The sequence below is a fragment of the Ochotona princeps genome, chromosome 8 (assembly GCF_030435755.1).
Source record: "Ochotona princeps isolate mOchPri1 chromosome 8, mOchPri1.hap1, whole genome shotgun sequence".
NCBI classification, from domain to species: Eukaryota; Metazoa; Chordata; class Mammalia; order Lagomorpha; family Ochotonidae; genus Ochotona; species Ochotona princeps.
Window position 1 is genome coordinate 64,557,442 of NC_080839.1, and position 23,778 is coordinate 64,581,219.

Here is a 23,778-nt window from a genome sequence, read left to right on the forward strand (position 1 = left end):
TTCACCATAAACAACCATTAAAACTATAATCATGAATTTTACAGAAGAGACAAAATGCTTGAAACATTACATAAAATGGAGATAGCAGGAAAGAAGTTTGTAGACGTATTTATACCATGTCTGTGGAGGGTGAAAAATGAATGATACCTATGGAAAAGTCCAGGGAAAAGGGGAAAATGAAAGAAGCTAGCTAAACAAGGTAGAAAATACGTGAAGTTTCTCACTTTGCTTTATTTCTGTGGTTTTTTTGATGTCTCTGCAATTCTTTTTTCTGAAAGATGAGGACAGTAAGAGATTAAGAATGTGTCCTCCTAAAAAAAGAAGAAAAAAATGCGTCCTTCCGATCCTGCTAAAACATTCTGTATTTAATTCCACTACTGCTCCTTTTTTTTTTTTTTAAGATTTATTATTATTGGAAAGCCGGATATACAGAGAGGAGGAGAGACAGAGAGGAAGATCTTCCGTCCGATGATTCACTCCCCAAGTGAGCCGCAACGGGCCGGTACGCGCCGATCCGAAGCCGGGAACCAGGAACCTCTTCCGGGTCTCCCACGCGGGTACAGTGTGCCAAAGCTTTGGGCTGTCCTCGACTGCTTTCCCAGGCCACAAGCAGGAAGCTGGATGGGAAGTGGAGCTGCCGGGATTAGAACCGGCGCCCATATGGGATCCCGGGGCATTTAAGGCGAGGACTTTAGCCGCTAGGCCACGCCGCCGGGCCCCTCCTTTTTTTTTTTTAAGATTTATTTATTTTTATTGGAAAGTCAGATCTACAGAGTAAAGGAGAGACAGAAAGGTCTTTCATCTGCTGGTTCACTCCCGAAGTGACCACAATGGCCAAAGCTGAGCCAATCTGAAGCCAGGAGCCTCTTCCCGGTCTCCCATGTGGGTTCAGGGTCCCAAAGCATTGGGCCGTCCTTGACTGCTTTCCCAGGCCACAAGCAGGGAGCTGGATGGGAAGTGGAGCAACCAGGATATGAACCAGGGTCCATGTGGAATCCCAATGTATGTAAGGCAAGGACTTTAGCACTAGGCTACTGTGCTAAGCCCACTGCTGACTTAAGAGAACATACTGCATAAATTGTTTGTCTTTCACAAGTGATAAAGCTTTCTTTTGTACCACTAAGAAAGCGCTAGGCAGACACTTTTATTCCTTGTAGCGGGATTGGTTGGGCAAGTCAGGGACTTTTCCCTTTCACTCCCGTTGGGACTGTTGTTTCCAGACCTGAGACCCATCTGTAACCTTCCTTCATCTTTGCGGAGGGAGAGTCCTGGTTCCTGAGTCTTAGAATAGCCACACTCCCTGGAGCCTCTCCCATAGGAGTCTCTGCAGAGGCGGTCAGGGAACCAGGCGTGGCACTCCCCAGGTCAGACGCGGCATCCTCCTTCTTGGCAGGGTCATCGTATCCTTTGCGTCTCCAGAAAACCTTCATGTTGCTGCATGGCCAGGTGCTGCTGGGGTTTCAGCTGTGGCAGCGGATTAGGTCAGTGTCTTTGGGAGCAGTAGAGTGTTAACTACACACCACCCTTCTGTAACTGGTGGCTCTCAACTGTCATTGGCTGAGTGGCAGGAACAATGCTTTTCCCCAAGATGTGAAAGCCTAACCAACGCAGATTGGTACTTCTTCGTCAGCACACACAGCCTGGAGGTTTCCCTGCCCTTGACTGCCTGAGGTGGCTGGGGGCCTTTGGGAAACCAGGGAGTTTTCCCACGGGCACTCTCTCCTGCACAGTTCCTGGCCGAGACCATAGGACAGTGGAGCCTGTTTTCATTGTGTTTCCCCAAGTTCATTTCCCCTTCTCTTTTCTCCATATCCTTGCCTCTGTCCCTGCCCAACTACCTTGTCACTTTGAATAGCCTCTGACTTCAGCCTTGCCACCACCGCCAGTAGAATTGCTGCTGAAGCTCAGGCCTCTGGCCTCTCCTTACACTCCAAGAACACCTTTTGTCCCAGGTTGAAGGAACTCTCCCAGAGTAGTCACATGGCACTTCCTCTTGCTGGGAATAGGTTGATTTCTCCTTTCGTAGATTTTGCTTCTCAATCTCTGGGGACAGTGGCTGCATTAGGATGGGCTTGGGACTTGGGGCCACACAGGCACTCATCTGGATCCTCTACTTGAGTTTTCTGACATGATGTGACCTTGGAGGGGCTGCTAAAGCTTACTGAGCTGGTATCGGGAAAATGACGGTGTGAGCAGAATGGCGCTACAGCCATCCCTTCCATCCTTTAGTGTGCTTGAGCCTAGGGGGATCCCGGTGAGTTGTAGGCTTTGCAGTCTAGTTCTGCATTGCTGAAAAGTTCCCCAGGTGACTTGAATGTCCAGCTTTGCTTGAGCACCGATGACTTTAATATATATATATATGTATATATGTATATATATATATATATTTCCATTTTATTGAAAAGCAGCTCTTTCTTTTAGCATGTCCCAAATACATGCCACAAAGGTAGCAGCCTGATCTCAGTCTGGGTCTCCCACGTGGGTGCCAGTGACCCATGTATTTGAGCCGTCACCTGCTACCTGGCATGATGAACATAACAGGAAGCTGGAATCAGGAGGAGAGCTGAGACATGAACTTAGGGTCTCTGATGTGAGTTGGGGACATCCCAAGTGGCATTTTTTAAAAAAAATATTTACTTTATTATTTTTATTGGAAAGGCAGATTTACAGAGAGAAAAAAGACAAAGAGATCTTATATTCACTGGTTCACTCCCCAAATGGCCACAGCAGTCGTAGATGAGTTGATACAAAGCCAGGAGTCAGAAGCTTCTTCTAGGTCTCCTATTGGGTACAGGGTCCCAAGGCTTTGGATCATTTTTTACTGCTTTCCCAGGCTGTAAGCAGGGAGCTGGATGGCAAGTGGAGCAGCTGACACCAAACTGGTGCCCACATGGTATTCTGGTGCTTGTAGGTAGAGGATTAGCTGGTTGAGCCATCCAACTCGCCCACCAAATAGCTTCTTAATACTGCACCAAAGGCCCAACTCCAAGAACCAGTGTCATGTTAGCACATGGCAGGAAGTGAATGCTGAGGAAAATGCAGTCCACACTTGTTCAGTGGACAAGTGTGTCCCAGGCTTGGAGACCAGCCCAGGCTTCAGGTCCCTGAAGACGCCGGTACCAGGTCGTCATCCTCTGTCCTCAAGTGTAGGCTTCCTGCATGTGGCTCCTCTGTTGTCTCATGCTGCCCTCACTCCCCACCGGGTTCCCCAGGTGCTCAGACCCTGCAGGGACTTCGGGTTGATCAGTCAGTAGGAGAAGGACTGGGACAAAGAGCCCAGGCCTCTTATGGATATGACAGCCCCTGAAACTGAGACTGCCTGTGGGACACCCCAAGGATTCCAGTTGGTTCCTCAAATGCTGGTTGAGTGCTTGCTACGCACTCAGCTCCGTGCTAACCTAGGACCCTGGGGTGTGAGTCAGGTGTGATTCCTGCCTGGGCTAAAGGCCCTGGCAGAGGAGTCAGGATGTGACTCAAGAACAAGCAGTGGGAGCAGGTCCTGGTGAGCGGGCTGTCTGGAAAGCAGCTTCTGGGAATCTCAGGGAATTTCCCAAGGCACTGCAGCTGTGTCTCACAAGATAAGTGGCACTTTTCCAGGTGGGAGTGGAGGGGAGCAGGAGCGCAGGCTTACATGCTGCGTGGTACATTGCACAGCAGAGAGTTCTTTCAGCAAAGCTGGAGTTCAGACTGGGCACCAGGTAAGTAGTGAGTCCCTGCCCTGTAGCTGCTGCAGACCTGGTGTTTCCTTCTGAAAGGAATCCACTAAGGAGCTGAACCTGAGTAGCCCTGTTCATGCCTGTGTGATTGGCAGATTCCTCCACGTTCCATGTGACAGATGGGTGGAAGGGGAAACTGAGGCAGTGGGAGCCTTTGGCAGTCGTCCAGGTGGGTCATGAGGAATGTGGTGAGTCCCTGCCAGAGTCCCTCCAGGAAGCATGTGTGATGATGGCATTGTGTAACTGGCCAGGCCTGGGGGCTAAGCAAGAGGTGGTTGAAGGGGTGGAAGGAGGGACATGAGCCACCGGGGCGCAGGATGTAGGAACTGCTCACCAGCAGGATCAAGCAGAAATCAGGTGTGTTGATCTGCCACATGGTGATGGGGTCAATGCTGAGATACCAGAGCAGGAGGGCAAGTGGCTCTCTAGGGTCCCTTCCTCTCTCCCTGGCCTCTGAAACCGGCTTGTGCCTCTGTCTCATCTTTGGTCCGGGAACTCCTGTCCTTCTCTGTCCCCATGGCTCCCACTAGTGGCTCCTTGCAACCCTCCCCACCACCACCCACCCACCCACAAAAGCACTCTGTCAGGTCAGCTGATTCTGTAGGAAGAATTCCAGTTAGAGTGTAGCCAGTTTCTTCAGGTGTCTTGAGGGGATTTCAGCCCTTTGGGAATCCTGGGGCAGAAGCACAGCCTGACCACATGCTGTGGGGCAGTCGCCTTTTGCTGGTGGCAATGCAGTTGCATCCACTGGAGTCCCAGTGCACACAGACCATCTCAGTCCAGCCTGGGATTTAAGAAACACCCTACAAAGATGTGTGTCAAGCACTTAGTGACTTCCACATGACACAGGGCTCACCAAGAGAGAAGGGGCACTGGGCTAAATCTCCCCTCCTCACTTCATGACCTGCCTTTGTTGTATGCTAAGTGGAATGGTTCTTCTCCTTGGGAGGGGAGGGATAGAAATGATGCTGATAGGAACTAAGCTCAGCACCTTGCAGAAAGTTGGCCCTCTGCAAATGTTTGTTGGCCGTTCTGGAGCATGGGCCATGTTGTCCCTGTTCCTCAGAGGCCAGAACACAAGGGAGAAGCCCCCTCCAGTGGAGCCCCATCTTTCTAGCTGTCCCCAAAGTTCCTCTGCCTGCCGGGCCCTAGATGGCCCCTCATTGCTGCGGAGACTTCTCCCCTTGGGCTTATCATCTGCTGCGAGGCCAACCGAGAATGAGAGTCTTCCCAGCTGCCTGGGTAGAGTCAGGAGCCAGCGGGCTGTCCAGCCTCTGCAGCTCTCACCTTCTCCCTGCTGACCGGGCACTGGGACCCAGTGAGCTGCCAGGGTTAGGTCGAGAACTGTATCCCTCTGCATCCAAAGCAGACAGACAGATCAGGAGCCCTGAATCCTCTGCGGGGTTTCCTCTCAGCCCCCCAAAGGCCCAGCTGACAATAGGAGCTTTGTACTGGGCCTAAGAGGCCAGAGAGGAAACCACCATCCCCCTGAGGGCCACAGAGCAGCAAACTGTGGGTATGTGTCAGGGGTGAGGCTAGCCCTCTGCAAAGCCATCTCAGAACCCCACTCTGTCCCCAGGCCATGGAGAGCAAGCTGCTGATCGGAGGAAGGAACATCATGGATCACACCAACGAGCAGCAGAAGATGCTGGAACTCAAGAGGCAGGAGATTGCTGAGCAGGTAGGACTGCCATGAGATCAAGGCAGGGGTGCTATAGGGCAGGAAGCCATCATGGACTTGGGAGGCCCTTTACCAAGTGCTGAGGAACTCAGCTGTGCTGCTCTGGATCCCATGGGGGCACCACACTCCATGATGCCAGCCTGCACAAAGCACCTGAACTAGTCCCAGGGCCTTCCACTAAGGTGTGCCTCATTTGCAAACAGTAATACTCTTCGGTAAGTCAAGAACCAATTCACTGGCTACCCATCAATCATGACACTATGTAGGGAGGGAGTGGGCATCTGTCCATGTGCCTGACACCCCTTGGGGCTGGGGTCTCCATCAGCACAAGGCAGTGCCCCTCAAAACCATGGCTATGACAGCGGAGAGGAGGGCTGCAAGAGACTCCACTCAAGACTGAATGGGAGGTGCTCGCTTCGACAGCACACATACTAAAATCGGAACGACACAGAGAAGATTAGCACTGCAAATCCGTGAAGTGTTCCATATTTAAAAAAAAAATAAGATTGAATGGGAGTAGTAGACATGGGCATGGAGTGCTCCTTGCCCTCTCCCAGCACCTGATGTCATGTCATATGATAGGAAGTGCTAGCTGGTCCCGGGGACCCCCCTCAACCCTTCACCCGTCTAGGCCACCCCTGTTGCAGCCCCCTGCCCTGCCTTGGCCTAGAAACGCCGCGAGCGGGAAATGCAGCAGGAGATGCTGCTCCGAGACGAGGAGACCATGGAGCTCCGTGGCACCTACACGTCCCTGCAGCAGGAGGTGGAGGTCAAGACCAAGAAGCTCAAGAAGGTGAGAGACCAGCAGGGCATGGTCAGGGTAGCCAAGGACCAAGGGCCTCCTCCCCAGTCAGCTCAAGCTGTCAAGCCCGAGTCACGTGGCCTGTGCCACTGGTGAGGGGCTGGGAAGGCAGGAGTCTGTGTGGCCAGGAATAGAGCCTTTCCTCTTGGACTGGTGGGCTCAGAGGCTGTGAGCTGCCACCTCCTGCCCCCAGGGTTACTGTCCTCGCAGGCCTGCATCTCCCCCATTTCAGCATCAGCAGTGAGTCGGTTGGGGAACGCTGGGCCTGGAGAAGGGCCAGGGAGAGGGAGCGACCCTGAGTGTGAGGGAGAGCTGTTCTTGCCACTTGTGCCTCAGGGCCCCTGTGACAGGCCATGGGTAGACTGTCAGCTCATCAGGACCCTGCCCAGGGATGGGAGGTGGAGGGTTAGGGCAGGAAGCGACAGTTCCAGTTTAGATTGCAGGATGAACCCAGGGAGCCCTCAGGGTACTGATGTGGATGTCTCGCACAGGGCTGATTGGGTTAGGCAGGGGTCAGGAGACCAGTGCTACCCGCCGTGCCCCTACCTTTCAGAGTACCTCAAGAGGCCAGGTTTCCCTTCCCAACCCACTCAGGAACCCTCTGTCCTTGAGCACTGGTCTCCAAAGGAGCCCCTGGCCCTGGTCTGGGCTCTTTGGACAAGTTAATATGACCTGAACATCCTGTGTCATGGATGGCAGTTGAACAGGGTAGCCCTCTAAGTAGCCCCACCCGATTCGCAGTGGGCAGAGCAGAAGCAGGCAGCAGGCTGAGCATGTGGGCCATAGTCTTTGGCCCTTGGCGCCTCCCTGCCATGCTAGGCAGCCTCTGAGCTGCTTCTGTCCCCTCGCAGCTCTACGCCAAGCTGCAGGCGGTGAAGGCGGAGATCCAGGACCAACATGACGAGTACATCCGTGTGCGGCAGGACCTGGAGGAGGCACAGAATGAGCAGACCCGGGAACTCAAGCTCAAGTAGGCCCCTGCCGTTTCCCCACTGTCCTGGGTTCCCTGGTGGACTCTTCTCCTTCCCAAAGACCCCCTTCAGAACCTCTGCAGGTTTCCTGCATTTTGCTGAGGGCTGGCCCCTCCCGTAAAGTCTGCATCTGATGTGGTGGTTTTATTTACTTATTTTTTTTCAAGATTTATTTTATTTTTATTACAAAGTCAGATATACTGAGAGGAGGAGAGACAGAGAGGAAGTGGAGCTGCCGGGGTTAGAACCAGCAGCCATATGGGATCAAGGCGAGGACCTTAGCCACTAGGCCACACTGCCGAGCCCCTATTTATTTATTTTTAAAGATTTATTTATTTTTTATTACTAAGTCAGATATTTTTATTACAAAGTCAGAGAGGAGAGACAGAGAGGAAGATCTTCCGTCCGATGATTCATTCCCCAAGTAACTTCAGTGGCCAGTGCTGCGCTGATCCAAAGCCAGGAGCCAGGAACCTCCTCCAGGTCTCCCACGCGAGGGCAGGGTCCCAGAGCTTTGGGCCATCCTCGACTGCTTTCCCAGGCTACAAGCAGGGAGCTGGATGGGAAGTGGAGCTGCTGGGATTAGAACCAGCACCCATATGGGATTCCGGTGTGTTCAAGGCGAGAACTTTAGTCGCTAGGCCACGCCACCGGGCCCGATGTGGTGGTTTTAAACGTTGCTTCTGTAGGGACCCGTTTCTCCCCATCAGCAACACACTGGGTTTTCTACCTTCCCCAATCCCCCTGTCTCTTGGCTTGGTGCTCTGCTCCTTCAGCCTTGGCAGGTGCTACACACGTGATCTTGCGCTCCCCACTCCTATCCCTGCCTCCATCCTGCTCACAGGTACCTGATCATCGAGAATTTCATCCCCCCCGAGGAGAAGAACAAGATCATGAACCGGCTTTTCCTGGATTGCGAGGAGGAGCAGTGGAAGTTCCAGCCTCTGGTGCCTGCTGGAGCGTGAGTTCCCACTCCAATGTCTGCCTGGGACTTGCCACGCGCTCCGTGTGGGTCTGCAGAGGGGCCTGGGGCACAGCCCACAGGGAGACAAGTGTGGCGTGGCTGGGGCAGGATGGTGGGTTAATTGGGACCTGGTGTGTAGGGAGTCTCCATGCAGGAGAGGTGTTCTGTGACAAGAAATGGGACTCCTTTTCTTGGTGCAGAGGAAAGTACTTGTCAGATACCAAAAGACAGCAACTGTAGTTCACACTGCTGACCCCTCTGTGCGTCAGGTACAAACATGAGATTCTACAGATGAGTAATCAGTTTATAGCAGATCCTGGCATGACAGAGGTACCATCAGCGTACCCAGCCCAGCCCTGCTGGGTGAGTCAGCAATTCCACCTGTTTCTACATCCTACCCCTGCCAGGGCAGCTGCATCCATTGGCTGGGTGTGCAGTGCCCTCTGCTGGTGGCCTTGAATAGCAAGCCAAAAGGAGATTAAAGCCCAGGAGCCGGATTGCCTGCCCTTCTTCAAGCAACTGTACCAATCAGTGGCTAGAGAGCAAGGCTCTTCTAGAAGATGTTTTGCCCTCTCAATCCTAGGAATGTTAATATTAAGCCAGGGCACAGGTTTCCCTGAGGGCTGAGGTGGCCAGCTGTTCTAAGAGCTTCTCAGAGCATTGGATGCTTGCTTGTCTTCTTGCTGAACGGCTACTCCAAACCCCGGTGACCCTGCACAAATGTATAAAAGTCAAATCCACAAGGAGGGGATTCTCAGTGGTGTCATCTGGGATTCACAACCCAGCTCCATACCTGGAGTAGGAGCTCTCAGGGGAACACCATGGGTCGCAGAGCTGCTCTAGCTGGCCAAGGCCAGAACTGCCAGTGAATTGGGCTACGGAGAGGCCCACTTAAGCTTGCTGGTGGGGCTCAGGGCTTACATGTGTGGCTTCCTCCCACTCGAGGCCTCCCAGTGCCTCTGCTGCCAAGTCAGGCTCGAAGCCCGCTGCTGCAGTGCCTTGTGGGGGCAGGCGTTGGTGGGGTTTCTGCTCTGTGGGTTATTTCATGTGTACACAGGTTTGCAGATGGAGAGGTTTCCTCACATTGATTGTAGTCATACTGTCAACATGCTAAGTGATAGGTAAGGTGAGAGAGGCTTGGAGATAACTTATTTTTTAAGATTTATTAATTTCTTTTATAGTTAGAAAGATACCTACTGAAAGAAGGAGAGAGAGAAGCCTTCTGTCCTCTGCTTCACTCCCAAATGGCCGCAATGCCCAGAGCTGATCTGATCAGGAGCCAAGAGATTTTTCCAGGCCTCCTATGTGGGTACAGGTTCTCAAAGACTTGAGCCATCCTCTGCTGCTTTCCCAGGCCACAAGCAGAGAGCTGGATGGGAAGTGAAGCCGCCAAGTGACACAAACCAGCTCCCATATGGGATGTTGGCATTTGAAGGCAGAGGATCAGCCAATCGAGCCATCGCACCGGCCCCAAGAGATGACATGTTTTTTATTTTTTTTTTTTTATTTTTAGAATTTTTGTATTATAGCCAGATATACACAGAGGAGGAGAGACAGAGAGGAAGATCTTCCGTCCGATGATTCACTCCCCAAGTGAGCCGCAACAGGCCGATGCGCGCTGATCCGAAGCCAGGAACCTGGAACCTCTTCCAGGTCTCCCACGTGGGTACAGTGTCCCAATGCATTGGGCCGTCCTCAACTGCTTTCCCGGGCCACAAGCAGGAAGCTGGATGGGAAGTGGAGCTGCCGGGATTAGAACCGGCGCCCATATGGGATCCCGGTGCGTTCAAGGCGAGGACTTTAGCCGCTAGGCCACGCCGCCGGGCCCGATGACATGTTTTTTAAAGGTTTATTTTTCTTACATGAAAGGCAGACTTTGGGCCCGGCTCAATAGCCTAGCGGATGAAGCCCTCACCTTGAATATTCCAGGATCCCATATGGGCACCGGTTCTACTCCTGGCAGCCCCACTTCCCATCCAGCTCCCTGCTTGTGGCCTGGGAAAGCAGTCGAGGACAGCCCGAAGATTAGGGACCCTGCACCCGCGTGGGAGACCCGGAAGAAGCTCCTGGCTTCGGATCGGCTCAGCTGCAGCCGTTGTGGCCACTTGGGGAGTGAATCATCAGACAGAAGATCTTCCTATCTCTCTCTCCTCCTCTGTGTATATCTGCTTTTCCAATTAAAAAGGCAGGCAGGAAGGAAGGAAGGAAGAAAGGAAGAGAGAGAAAAAGAAAGAAAGAGTTACAGTGAGAAAAAAGGAGAGAGAGCAAGAGACAAATAAACATCTTTATCCACATTCACTCTCCAAATGGCCATAACGGCTTGGGCTGGACCAGGCTGCAATCAGGAGCCAGGAGCTGCATCTCGGTCTCCTATATGGCAAGGGCCCGGAGCTCTTATGCCAACCTTTCACTGTGTTTCCCATGCACATCAGCAGGCAGTAGGGTCGGAAGTGGAGCAGCCAGGGCACTCACTGGTATCCAAACGGATGCCAGCACCACACGTGGTTGTCACGGCGTTGGCCCCAAACTGGGAATATTTTTGCTACATTATATTGCTCTATCAAATCATTTGAAATTGATGTCCCTTTGCCTGCATTTCCTGAGTGAGTCTGTTGATTCACATAACCACAGTACAATAATCTACTTCAGGAGATTTATTTGACTCAGTGCAAGTTTACTTTTAGTTTCTGTCCATTTCCATGTCCTTTGTGGTAATGCCTCTCTCCCTGAGGTACCACATTTTGTTGTCATGCTTCTTCATGCTTCTTTTTTTAAAGATTTATTTATTTTCATTACAAAGTCAAATATACAGAGAGGAAGAGAGACAGACAGGAAGATCTTCCATCCAATGATTCACTCCCCAAGTGACCACAATGGCCAGAACTGTGCCAATCTGAAGCAGGAGCTTGGAGCTTCATCCTGGTCTCTCATGTGGGTGCAGGAACCCAAGGCTTTGGGCTATCCTCGACTGCTTTCCCAGGCCACAAGCAGGGAGCTGGATGGGAAGTTGAACTGCCGGAATTAGAACCGGCACCCATATGGGATCCCGGTGCGTTCAAGGCGAAGACTTTAGCTGCTAGGCCACTGCACCAGGACCTGCCTCTTTCTATTTATTAAAAAAATTTATCGTATTTATTTGAAGTCAGAGTTATGGGCACATACTCAGAGGTGGTAAGGGGGCAGGGATCTTCCATCTGCTGGTTCACTCTCCAAGCAGCGAGCCAGGAGCTCAATCCCGGGCTGCCATCTGGGTGGCAGGGACCCACTGACTTGAGTTGTCATTGTTACCTCCCAAGGTCTGCACTAACAGGCAGCCAGAGTCAGGAGCCAAAACTGGGAATCAAACCTTAATACTGTGATGTGCAATACAGTCATCTAAACCTCCAAGTTAGATGCCCATTCTAGGCACTTCTACTCTATGTTGTTTTTTTTTTTTGCAAGTTGAATTAGATGTTCAGTGCAGTGCAGAAGTTAAGGTACCACTTGGGACTCCCGTGTCCCAAATTGGAGTGCCTAGCTTGAGCCCTAGCTCTGCTTCTAATTCCAGCATCCTGCTCACGCCCATTTCGGGAGGCAGCAGGTGATAGTTTAATCATGGGGTCCCTGCCGCCTTTGGGGGAGATACAGGATTTTGGCTTTGCCTTTGTGGACATTTGAGGAATGAATCAGCAGATAGAGGATCTTTTATGTCTATCTCTTTGTCAAACAAAATGAGAAAAATTTTAAAATAAAAATAAATGGTTTTAAAATTTATCTGTTTTTGATAACTGTTAGTTTCATTGCAGAAGTAATATGTTTTGTTATGGAAAATTTAGACATTGAAAGAATGAAAATATTGTCCTTCTAGTGGTAGTGTCTGTTAGCATTTGAATATAAACTTTCCATTTTATTTCTTATATTATGTATTTATTTATTTGAAAGTCACAGTTACAGAGAGGGAGAAATAAAGAGAGAGGTTTTCCATCTGCTGGTTCCCTGCCAAATGGCTGCAAGCGCCAGGGCTGGGTCAAGCTAAAGCCAGGGGTCTAGAACTGCATCCAGGTGTGCACATGGGTGACAGGTGCTCAGGCACTTGGTTCATCATCTATTGTTTTCTCAAGTGTTAGTAGGAAGCTGGCTGAGAAGCAGAGCAGCTGGGACTCACAGCAGCCCTGCGATACGGGATGCCAGTGTTGCAAATGGCAGCGCAGCAGCCTCTCCCGTGAACTCTCTACAGCCCCCTCTGCACTGCTGGCATGTGTGATGTCCTCAGCCCACCTTGCTTCTCCCACTGATCTGGAGCAGGGAAAATCATGCAAAAAAAAAAGAAGAAGAATTCAGGGCTTTCTTTGTCATTGGAGAACTTGAAAATTCTGGTCATTTCTAAAGCTTCCTGCTTCGGTTTACCTGTGTAGTATTTCCTTTCCCAGGTGTCTTAGGAAAGCATCCATTCCCACGTACTTACCTTTTACCTTACACCTGCAGAGAGCTCCTCCTCAGCCTGCGTTGGCAGGTTTGTGTTGGCAGTTTATCTGGGTAAATCCCCATTGACTGTGTTTCCTGCAAATTGGGATATTTGCGGGATCTTCAGAAAGTTCATGGAGAATGTATATCATGAAAAAAAACATGAAGTTAAAAAATTTTACACCGAAAAAGTTCTCTTTAATTCCATTTCCCCCTTAAAAATACTGTAACTTTCATTTATTATTTGAGAGGCAGACAGAGTTCCCATGCCAGTGGTTCACCAACCCAGCTTGTCCACAATGTTTGGGGCCAGGCCAGGCTGAAGCTGGGAACCCTGATCTCCATTCAGCTATCCCATGTGGATGGCAGGAACCCAACCACCTGAGCTGTCACCCACTGCTTCCCAAGGTGTGCATCCGCAGGAAGCTGGAATCAGGAACTAGGGTTGGGAGGTTGAATCCAGGCATTCTGATATGTCCTAACCAGTATCACCACGCCACACACCTGCTCCTGCAAGCACTTTTGAAGTTCCCTCATGTATGTGATTACATGTTTTTTTAAAGTTATATTTAAGTATATTCATAACTTAAACTTGCTATTCTATGTAGAGTGTCTATACGCCTGCTCTGAAGATGGACAGGATACCTATATTTTGTGTAGAAGAGACTTAAAATATCTCTGGGTATGGGTAGAAGATAAAGTCAGTTATGACATGTCATATTCTCCACTGCATACAACTTATATGAACAGTTACTACAAATTGCTCTAAAAAGAACTCCAAAAAAGAATTTTTTAAAGATTTGTTTTTATTTAAAATAATTGTACAGTGTTTGTGTGTGTGTGTGTGTGTGTCTTTCATCTGCTGGTTCACTCCCCAAATGGCTGCAGTGGCTGGAGCTGGGCCAGTCTAAAGCTGGGAGTCAAGAGCTTTTCCCAGATTTCCCGTGCAAGTGCAGGAGCTCAAACCCTTGGGTCATCATCTGCTGCTTTCCCAGGCATATCACCAGGAAGCTGGATCGAAGTGGAGCAACTGGGTCTTGAGCCAATGCCGCTATAGGATGCTGGCTTCTCAGGCAGTAGCTTTACTCCTTATGTCACAATGCTGGCCCCAGAAAGAAATTGTTTCAAAAACATCTGTTAAGAAATAGCAAGCAATCCTGAGATTTTGTGCCCCCCCCCCTTTTTTTTCTTGGTGGCTGTCCAGTTTGCAATGCCTGGTGACTAAAATATTTAATGTTTATTTCAGAACTTCAAAAAAAATTCAATATAAACACAAGACAATAAAAATGGGCCATTCATTCTTTTTTATATGAAACAGGTTTTTCAAATTACTTTTTTCAAAAGCAGTGGTGATTGGGATGGAAAAAAACAATTTCATTGACATTGAAATCCCAGTTGTGACTGTGACCCGGCAGAGGGCCAGGCAGGGCAGCCTGCTGGAGCATCACACAGGTGCACATTACAGGCTGGAAGTCCCTGAACTCAGCAACGCTCATTCCAAGGAACCAGCTGCCCCCCTTCCCGGGAGGATAGGCTCCCACCCTTGGCCACGTAACTTAATCAGGGCTGGGAGACAAGCACAAAAAAGCTTTCTCTCCAAAGCATATTTAATTAATCAGGGCATTGTTCCGTCCCCACTGCACTCAGGGTGGGAGACACTGTTTCCCTGTGGCCTAGTGGTGTTCTAGGAGTGAGGATGCTGCTCTAAGTGAGAAGAAAGCTTATTGTTTGAGAAAAATTACCTAAGGTCACGCTGGCCCTCTAGAGAACTTCTGCTGGAAAAACATCTTGCCACCTCCCACGCCAGCAGCTTCTCCCCACTCCTTCCCTTCGCCCCCCACATTCTTTCCCTAGCCTAGCTCTAGAGCAGGGGTCGTTGCCAGGCAGCCCTGATTCCTTGCACACTTGTTTCTCCACCACCCCTGTGCAGCCACGGTGGGGCCAGAAGAAGGTCGGGTGATTGCCTTCCCCAGTCACCAAGAATCCTGTGTTTGTGTTGCCCTGATGAAAACATTCTTACAGCCAGCTCTAACGGTCACTGCTTTACAATATGACCTTGTCCCCAGATTGTCTCATTGTCATTGTGTTTCTACAAAACTGGCTGCTAAGAGGAGGATGTTTGACCCTGACCTTAGCCCAGGTCCCAGGATTCTGTTATGACTTGAACCCTTTGCTTCTTGCAGCTCCAGGCACCTGCCCTTCTCAAAGTCTCGTCAGTAGGAAGAGATTGGCCTTTGGCATTTAGATCCTGCTCAGTTCTAGTCCCTGCTCTGCCACTTACTTGTGGCCTTGAGAAAGTGTTTTTAACCTGTCTGAACCCAGGATGCTTTGCTTTGTGAAGTGGGGATGGTGGTGTGTATCTTCCAGGGTTCTCAAGGTTAAAATGAAATGATGTAAGCTTCCAGAACTGCACCTGTCCTAGAGGAAGAATCCCTTCCACTACAGACAAGAAGTTAACGCTGGCTTCCTCACCCAGGAACATCCTTACGCTCTGCATTGAGACCCTGGAAATGCCTGCAATGCCTAGGGCTAGGGTAGGCAGAAACCAGGATCCAGAAACTCAGGCCTAGATCTGCCTTGCAGGAAGCCAACTGACTGGGCCATGACTGCCTCTTCCCTGGCTCTGATTTAGCAAGAAACTGGAGCTGACCCTGAAAGCTGGGTCCTCAGATGGGGGATGCCTTTTAAAGTCAGCATCCTAACTGCTGGGCCAGACACCTGCCCCTGGGTGCCTAGATTTCTGCCTCAGCCCGGTAAGAACCAAGCACGCCTGAAACTTGAGAGAAGGTGCACCCTTCACAGGCAGGGGTGGGACAGCTGAGGGAGACGGGAATGGAGTGAGACCGCTGATGTGTGAGCTCGGAGACCAGGTACAGAGACCCAGAACTTCACCCCCAGCAGTGACAAGTGCTGTTTTCTGAACAGGAGAGGAAGGAGGGTGGTCAGGCCAGCCCAGCAATGAGGATGGTGTCAACCATCCCAGTGTGACTGGGAGGCATTATTATTATGTATTTTTTTTTTTAATACCAAGGGAAGAAAACATGATGTTAACAGCCAATTGTGGAGGGAGGATCCTGGGATAGAGAGCTCTCCAGCTTTGCCAAGCACATGGCTGCTGTCGTGGGCGTGCATGGGGAGGGCTGGGTCACAGCAGAGCCAGGCCACAGCTCCAGGCTGTGGGCCATGACACTGCACACAGGGGGAGCAGTCCCAGGGAAGTGGGCCTAGAGCAGAAGAGGGAGTAGGCAGCAAGCTCAGTGTCCCAGTTACGGGCTCCCCTCCCCCAGTCCCCTCTTCCTGGCATCTTTCCTGGGCCAGGCTGCCAGTTCACATGGATCCACTGCACCGCTCGCTCAGCCCTGCGCCTCTGTCCAATTCCCAGAGCCTGCATTTCCAGAGGCGCTGTCTTTGGCCATGGACCATTCTCAACGTGGCCCTGAAAGAGCCCTCCACTTTCCACTCAGGGTCCCTGGAAAGGTTTAGATTCTCGCCTTCCCAGCTCTGTGACCTTGGATGTGGATGACACGTCCCCATTTCTGAGCCACCATCTCCTTGTCTGCTGCATCTACACCCCAGGAGGTGGCCATCAGGTTCACTGTGTGACGCAGGGAAGCCACTGGGCACTAACAGGTGGTTCTTGTTAGAGTGCCCTCACCCCTGGTGGAGCGGCCCATGCTGCTGAGCCGTCTTCTTGCCACCACCGTCCCCATAGGCAGACTCCAGTGTGGCCCCAAGTGTCCTGGTTCTGCCTACACAGAGGGTCAGCAGGGACCCCTCTGTGAGCCGTCTCTCTCTCTCTCTCTCTCTCTCACACACACACACACACACACACACACACACGCTCCGAGCCTCACTCCCTGCCCCTCCCCACTACAGAAGGCCGGCACAGCCTTGTGTGGCTGCCGCACAACTCGTTCCAGCTTCTAGGAACACGCTGTCCTGTCCCAGAGACACTTGGCTTGGCCTGCCTCTTCCCCCACTCTGCTCCCCCTGGGACTCCTGTCATTGCTTATTTCATTTCATTTGGGTTCCCCATTTGAAATTAGCAAGTGGAACTGAGAGGAAATAATCCTCAGAGCCACCACACAGGGAGCCCTGGTGGTCACGCCGTCCTCAGTGCAGCTCCCTCCTCTTTGCAGCACTGTGGGTGGGGACGACACAGCTGTGTCTCTGAGATGGAAAGCCACTTCGCAAGGTGACAGCGCTCCAAGGGCCCAGGCCAATGTCCAAATCCAGATCCTTCTTACTTTAAAACCTGTAGTGTTTTATTTTGAAAAATGGAAACAGCTTTGTTGATTTTTTTTTCCTGGCCCCAGTAATAAAAGTAATACATCACACTCCTCATGTGGCTGAGAGAAAAAGTGTGAGCTGCCACGAGTTGGCTAGGATATGAAGCAGTGGAAACTTACAGGTACAATCACCTTGAAAAGCAATTTTGGCAGCGTTTAGAGAAGTTGAAGATATGCATCCCCGCTAATGCAACAATGTATTCCTGAGTATAATGCCCCTAATAGAAGTGGTCTAATGTTCGCAGTAGTACTGTGTTAATAACAAAAAAAAAAAAAAAAAAAAAACAGAATCAACCTAGAAACTATTAACAAGAGATGGATTTCAAAAATTATTGCACCATATTAAGCTGATCTTGTATTTTCATTTTCCACTAACTTTTGTTTCTTTGAGAGACAGTTGCTATCACATGCTATGATGCCTGGGGCTGGGCCAGCGCCCAAGCTGGGAGCCCAGAGAGCCATCACCTCCTGGGTGCACTTCCAGGGTGCACTTCGGCAGGAGGCTGGAACTTGGAGTGGGGCCTGGATTTGAACCCAGGCAATCTGGTAGGAGCTATGGATGTTGTAACTGTCAGTTCAAATGTCTACCCTCTACATATGTAGCAGTCCTACAGAACATTCAGGAAAATAAAATGAGAATGTTTGTTTTGGTGCCAAATTTTTCAAAATTCTTTTTTTTAAGATTTATTTATTTTTATTGGAAAGTCAGATTTACAGAAAGTAGGAAAGACAGAAAGAAAGAACCTTCATCTGTCCACTGATTCACTCCCCAAGTGGCCACAACAGCCAGAGCTGAGCCGATCCAGAGCCAGGAGCCAGGTCTCCCATGTGGGTGAAGGGTCCCAAAGCTTTGGGCCATCTTCTACTGCTTTCCCAGACCACAGCAGGGAGGTGGGTGGGAAGTGGAGCAGCCAGGACATGAACTGGCACCTGTATGTGATGCTGGTGTTGCAGGTTGTGCCTTTACCACTAAGACACAATGCTGGCCCCTATATTTTATCTCTTCAAAAAGATTTGACTTACGTGTAACATATTCAGATTTTACAAAGCTGGGTGTTAGGCATGGGTGCGGATAGTTAGAACTTACTGTACTTTTTCTAAATGTTTAAACTTTTTATTAGATATAAAATTAGATATTGCAGAAAAGCATAAAAAAATAAAAATAGCCTATAATCACACAATCAAAAAAATAATAGGCACCCAGCATGATGGCTCAATGGCTAAATTGCAATCACTGGGATCCCATATGGAATGCCAGGATCCCATATGGGTGCCAGTTCATATTCCAGATTCTCTACTTCTGATCCGGCACCATGCTTGTGGCCTGGGAAGATATTAGAGAATGGCTCAAAGCCTTGGCACCCTGGACACGCATGGGAGAACAGAAAGAAGTTCCTGGCTCCTGGCTTCGGATTGGCTCAGCTTCGGCCATTGTTGCCATTTGTGGAGTAAACCAGCCACCGACAGAAGATCTTTCTCTCTGTATCTCTCTCAGGCTGCAAATCTACCTTTACAATAAACAAATCTTTTAAAAAGATAATATATATTAACGCTTTCAAGTATCTAAACTTTTTTTTATAAGAATACATAGATGTGGACCTGGCGCAGTAGCCTAGTGGCTGAAATCCTCATTTGACATGCCCTGGGATCCCATATGGGCGCCAGTTTGCGTCCTGACTGCTCCACTTCCCATCCAGCTCCCTGCTTGTGGCCTGGGAAAGCAGTGGAGGACGGCCCAAAGCCATGGGACCCTGCACGTGTGTGGGAGACCCAGAAGAAGCTCCTGGCTCCTGGCTCCTGGCTTCGGATCAGCTGAGCTCCAGTCATTGTGGCTTTTGGCCAGTGAGCCAGCAGAGGGAAGAACATTGTATCTCTCACTGTGCTATAATTTTATTTTCAATAAAAATTAATAAATCTTTTTTACAAAATACATAGATGTGCATATACATTTTTAAAAGTAAAAGCTTATCTTTTAATTTTTTTTGATCTTCCTCTTGGCAAATTTTTCAGGTGTATGTAGAGCCACACAAAAATTTTAATGACCTCATAATTTTCCTTAATATGGCTGTGTAATATATATATTTAAAGATTTGTTTATTTTTATTACAAAGACATGTGGAGAGGAGGAGGGACAGAGAGGAAGATCTTCATCCGATGATTCACTCCCCAAGTGAGTGCAGGGGCCGGTGCTGTGCCGATCCTGAGCCAGGAGCCTCTTCCAGGTCTCCCACGTGGGTGCAGTGTCTCAAGGCTTTGGGCCATCCTCCACTGCTTTCCCAAGTCACAGGCAGGGAGCCAGATGGGAAGTGGAGCTGCCAGGATTAGAACCGGCGCCCATATGGGATCCCGGCGCGTTCAAGGCGAAGACTTTAGCTGCTAGGCCACCGCATCTGGCCCAAGTAATATATTTTTAAAATGCTACTTTTGAGAGGAAAGAGAAACAGAGAGAACTCCTATTTGTGAGTTCACTTACCAGATTCGCACATGGTTAGGTCTGTGCCAAGGCTGAGGCCAAGAGAGAGAACTCAGTACAGGCCCCACCCGGAAAGACCCCAGCTACCTGCAGCGTCATCACTGTTTCTCAGGGTCTGCATTAGCCGGAAGCTTCAAGTCAAAGCCTAAACTTGGCATTAAACCCAGACACTCCCACAGGGGTAGCAGGCTCTCACTAGCATGTGATCCATTAGGCTAAGTGTCTGCCCCTCAATATTAACTTATTGGCTTCTATTTATGCATATTTGAGTTGTTTGTGATTTTTTGCAATTATATCTCAGCCAAAACACACACACATTTGCTCTCCCACGCATATATATTTTTTATCCTTGGTTATTAAGGAAATTTCTAGATATAAAAGTTTGTGTTAAAAAATACTATTTTAAAAATAAGCCTTTTTTCACTTTTTTAAATCACAGCCTGATTGAGGTGTAGTTCACATAAAATTCACCATCAATTTAGTAGGTCTGAGTTGTGCAGCTGTCACTGCTGTCTTATTTTTGGACATTGTCGCCCCTGCAAACCCGTCAGCAGCCACTTCTCAGTGGCTCTGACCCCTTCCCCAGCCCTTGACAACCATTTGGGGAGTGAACCAGCAGGTAGATTATCTCTGTCTCTCTCTCTGCCTTTTAAAGAAACAAATAAAAATTTATTTGCTTAGAAAAGTTAGTGTTATATCCATGTGTCAATACTTCATCACTTCCTTATTTGGACCTGGCACGGTTGCCTAGTGGCTAAAGTCCTTGCCTCACACACACCGGATCCCATATGGGCATTGTTCTAATCTTAGCAGATCCACCTGCCATCCAGCTCCCTGCTTGTGGCCTGGGAAAGCCATCAAGGGCAGCCCAAGGCCTTGCTTACCCTGCACCCATGTAGGAGACCCAGAAGAGGTTCCTGGCTCCTGCCTTCAGATCGGCTCAGCTCCGGCCGTTGCGGCTCACTTGGGGAGTGAATCATCGGATGGAAAATCTTCCTCTGTCTCTCTGCCTCTCTGTATATCTAACTTTCCAATAAAAGTAAAAATCTTTGCAAGGCAAAAAGAGCTGGCAGGCCAAAGCCAGGGGCCAGGAATGCCAACCGAAGTCTCCCAGAGGCATTACAGGGCCCAAGGACTTGAACCATCTTTCACTGCCTTTCCAGACACGTAGAAGGGAGCCTGATTGGAAGTGGAGCAGCCAAGAGCTTCAACCTGGTGCTCATGTGCAATGCTGGTATTGTAGATAGTGTCTTTACCCATTAAGCTACAGTGCAGGCCCCAGCAGCTGCTTTCTGCTGTCGTCTCATTTGCCCTCTGTGTTAGCAAGAAAGTCATTCTAACCTAGCCTCTCCCCTACAGCAGTAACAGCCAGATGAAGAAGCGGCCGACATCAGCAGTGGGCTACAAGAGGCCTATCAGCCAGTATGCTCGGGTTGCAATGGCAATGGGGTCCCACCCCAGGTACAGGGTAAGAAGCTGTGGAGTGGGAGGGAGTGCCAGCAGCCCCAGCTCCCTCTAACCGCCTACCCGCACACACCCGAGTTTTTGGGGTGCCTGCCAGTTCAATGTTGGGACTGCTGCTCACCAGGGGTATGGTGCTCATCTCCCAGGCCGAGAACATCATGTTTCTGGAGCTGGACGTGTCCCCCCCAGCTATCTTTGAGATGGAATTCTCCCAGGACCAAGAACAAGACCCTCGTGCACTGCACATGGAGAGGCTCATGAGATTGGACAGTTTACTGGAGAGACCATCCACATCCAAAGTTCGGAAGTCCAGATCCTGGTCAGTATCACAGCCAGCGGGAGGCAGGGGAGCTTCCGGTCACCTCTGGGGAGTATGGGGGCCAGCCGTGAACAGTGCCGGGTGGAGGGAGAGAAAGGTGGGTGATTTTTGTCCGTTGCCTGTGTATTAAGCCTCTACATCCTGGCCTCCTGCAGGTGTCAGAGTCCACAGCGGCTCCCCCCTTCCACCGCACATGCACCGATGGCCTCAGCTTCTGCCTCTGCGCGCCCCACGACACTGGTGGACCATGAGTGACAACCTGCACTGGCACTCTGCCCATCAAATGGACTCCTGGGGTGGGGCAGCCAAGCCGGGCCCACCCAGCTCGTGTGCCGCTTGGTGTGTGTGCGTGTGCGTGTGCGTGCATGTGCGTGGTAGATGTGTGCGGGGGCAGGGATGCAGCAGGTGGAGTTTCCACCTGCCCTTCTTTGTCCCCTTTATTTAATTCATGTTATTTATTCGTGCGGGGGGAGATGCCCTCGCCTGCGCCATCCTGCCCCGCCCCGTGGAACTTCAGACCCAAGTCAGACTTCAGCTCCTCCCCGCATCTGCTGCCCTAGAAGGCAAAGTGGCCAGTGCTTCCGAGAACAGTACCTTCACTGCTGGGAGCTCACCTCCTGCTCTGCTGGTGGAGAGCAGCCACTAAGCACCACCTGGGACTTGAAGACCATGGGGTGTCTACTGAGGGCCAGTGGCTGTGGGCTGCTCCAGGCCCAGTGCCCCGCCCTCCACCTCCTCTTCCACCCCCTTGGGATGTTTCAGGGACTGAAGTGACCTCACCAACGTGCAGCACCTGCTCCTTGGCCTGGGGGCACAGACTCACTGTTTCTGCAGCTGTTTCCTGCCCACCTCCCGCTCCCTGGTTTCAAGTGGAAAACACGCCACCTGAGGCCCAGCAGGGGGTGTTCCTCTAGGGATGGCACTTCTCTCTGTCCCTCTGGGGAACTCCGCTCAGCAAGCCACAAGCCAGCTCCCCAGATCTGACACAACTCTTTCCTGTTTTCTTCGTTTTTTTTTCCCTGCCTGCAGCTGTGAGGGCCCAGTTCCCAGCGGGAGGGATCCAAGCCATCCTACCCCTGGCTCAACAAAACATACCATCTGTGGCTCTTCCTCTCACTTGGTGCGGCAAACGGACACCCAGCTTGCCCTTTCAAGCCCCCTGTTTCTGAATCCCATTTGGTTGAAAACCAGCCCTTTCTTGGCCAGTTGTGCAAATCAAGCCCTAGGCTGAGACCCTCCCTCCTCTGGGATAGCCCCAATACACCTCCAGACATCGTGGGTGACAGGACAATTCCCACCAAAAAGAAAAGCTGAGTTGCATTGACTCCGTGTCTGGTGTCAGTTCTAGTGGAGTGAGCAAATGCAATCATAAAGGCAAGGACGTGAGGTAGGGCAGCATCCACTTCCTGAAGGCTGAGGAATTCAGTTTCTGGGGTCCATACAGAGCCGTGAGGGTCTGCCTGACATCTGCTGTGCCGGGGGATTCTCCTTCCAAGAGGAAGACGCACCATTCAAGCTCACCTCCGGAGTTTAGCTCACCACTGCTGTCATTTCCGCCATGACTGCTGGGCCAGATGGTGGGGCTTCCACCAGAGTCCCTGAGAGCTGATATGAGACCCAAGATCGGATCAGAGGTGCAGCTGGGGCTGGAGTAGCAATTGTGTGCCCAAAGGGTACCCCCCCAGCAGCCTTGGGCACAGAGACCTCCGGGGCTGGTGTGTGGAGCAACGTCTGCCTCCGACCTCTTCTGCATTTGTGAACAAAGCACGTGTTACACCTTCCCGCACTGCCCCCATCACTTGGACACATCGACTCCACATTGTCTGGTCACTGGTCCCTCACAGTCTTAGAGCACAATGCCCCCAACCACACCATCCCCAGTCCCAGGGCCAGGCCCGGCATTGCGTCAAAGGAGGAGTTCCTGCCTGCAGTTTTGTGTACGTGTGTATGTGTGTGTGTGTGTGTTTGCGCGTGCGTTTGCTTCCACAGGGGACACTCCGCACTCAGCCTAAGACATGCTGGGAACCAGTCCACCCGATGTGGCTGGATCTCAGTCTCTCTGTCTCCTATCCCTCTTCCTTTTGATGTATCAGACATTTGGTTGACAGAGTAAGGGCCTTGAATAGGACCAAATTTCTGTGTCTGTTGCTATGGTCTTTATTTAGGATGACAGTTAATACAGTGCCCCCTCCTGTCACTCTATACATATGACTATAAGGGACATATGTAATATATAAATATATATATAAAGCGTTACTTCCTGTCCCTTGGCTGAGGGTGGAGGCCTCCCTGTGGAGCTGAGCTGCACCTGTGGCTGGGTGCAGCCCACAGCCTGCGGGCCCCAGCCCTGTTCAAGTTAACACAACTGACAATAAAGGAATGAGTATTGTTGGGAGTCGGTTTCTGGCCTTTGTTCCTTCCTACTTTTACTCACTGGTTTTCTGTGTTCTCCCATCTCTCATCCTTGTTTTTTTCCAGCAGAGATTCCAGGGAGTTCGGCAGCCAGCCACAGTTATCAGTAGCTCAGAAAAGAACTGGCTGGTAAATACAGGGGGCCTGTCTGGCTCTGAGGACTGGGCGGTAGGCCCCAGGCTCATGTCTGTGCCAGGTCTGTGACCGCAACTACTTGTGCTGTAGCCTTGTAGTCCCCAGCCAG

The 23,778-nt window shown here is 50.6% G+C and overlaps 1 protein-coding gene and 1 pseudogene across 2 annotated transcripts in view; both read left to right on the top strand.

Annotated features, from left to right (window-relative positions):
- The window catches only part of KIF3C (kinesin family member 3C), a 36,702-nt gene extending 15,077 nt beyond the window's left edge, over window positions 1-21,625 (top strand). Inside the window, exons 2-8 of one of the 2 annotated variants that reach the window (XM_004582645.2) lie at window positions 5,296-5,397; window positions 6,068-6,190; window positions 7,051-7,169; window positions 8,015-8,131; window positions 20,699-20,807; window positions 20,950-21,122; window positions 21,278-21,625. In XM_004582645.2, coding sequence (XP_004582702.2) covers window positions 5,296-5,397; window positions 6,068-6,190; window positions 7,051-7,169; window positions 8,015-8,131; window positions 20,699-20,807; window positions 20,950-21,122; window positions 21,278-21,377 — 843 coding nt within the window. In that variant the 3' untranslated portion in view covers window positions 21,378-21,625. The remainder of the gene's footprint in view (window positions 1-5,295; window positions 5,398-6,067; window positions 6,191-7,050; window positions 7,170-8,014; window positions 8,132-20,698; window positions 20,808-20,949; window positions 21,123-21,277) is intronic. The other variant, XM_058668179.1, reaches the window with a different exon arrangement.
- LOC118760753 (U6 spliceosomal RNA) lies at window positions 5,805-5,890 on the top strand (annotated as a pseudogene).
- Window positions 21,626-23,778: the final 2,153 nt, after the last annotated feature.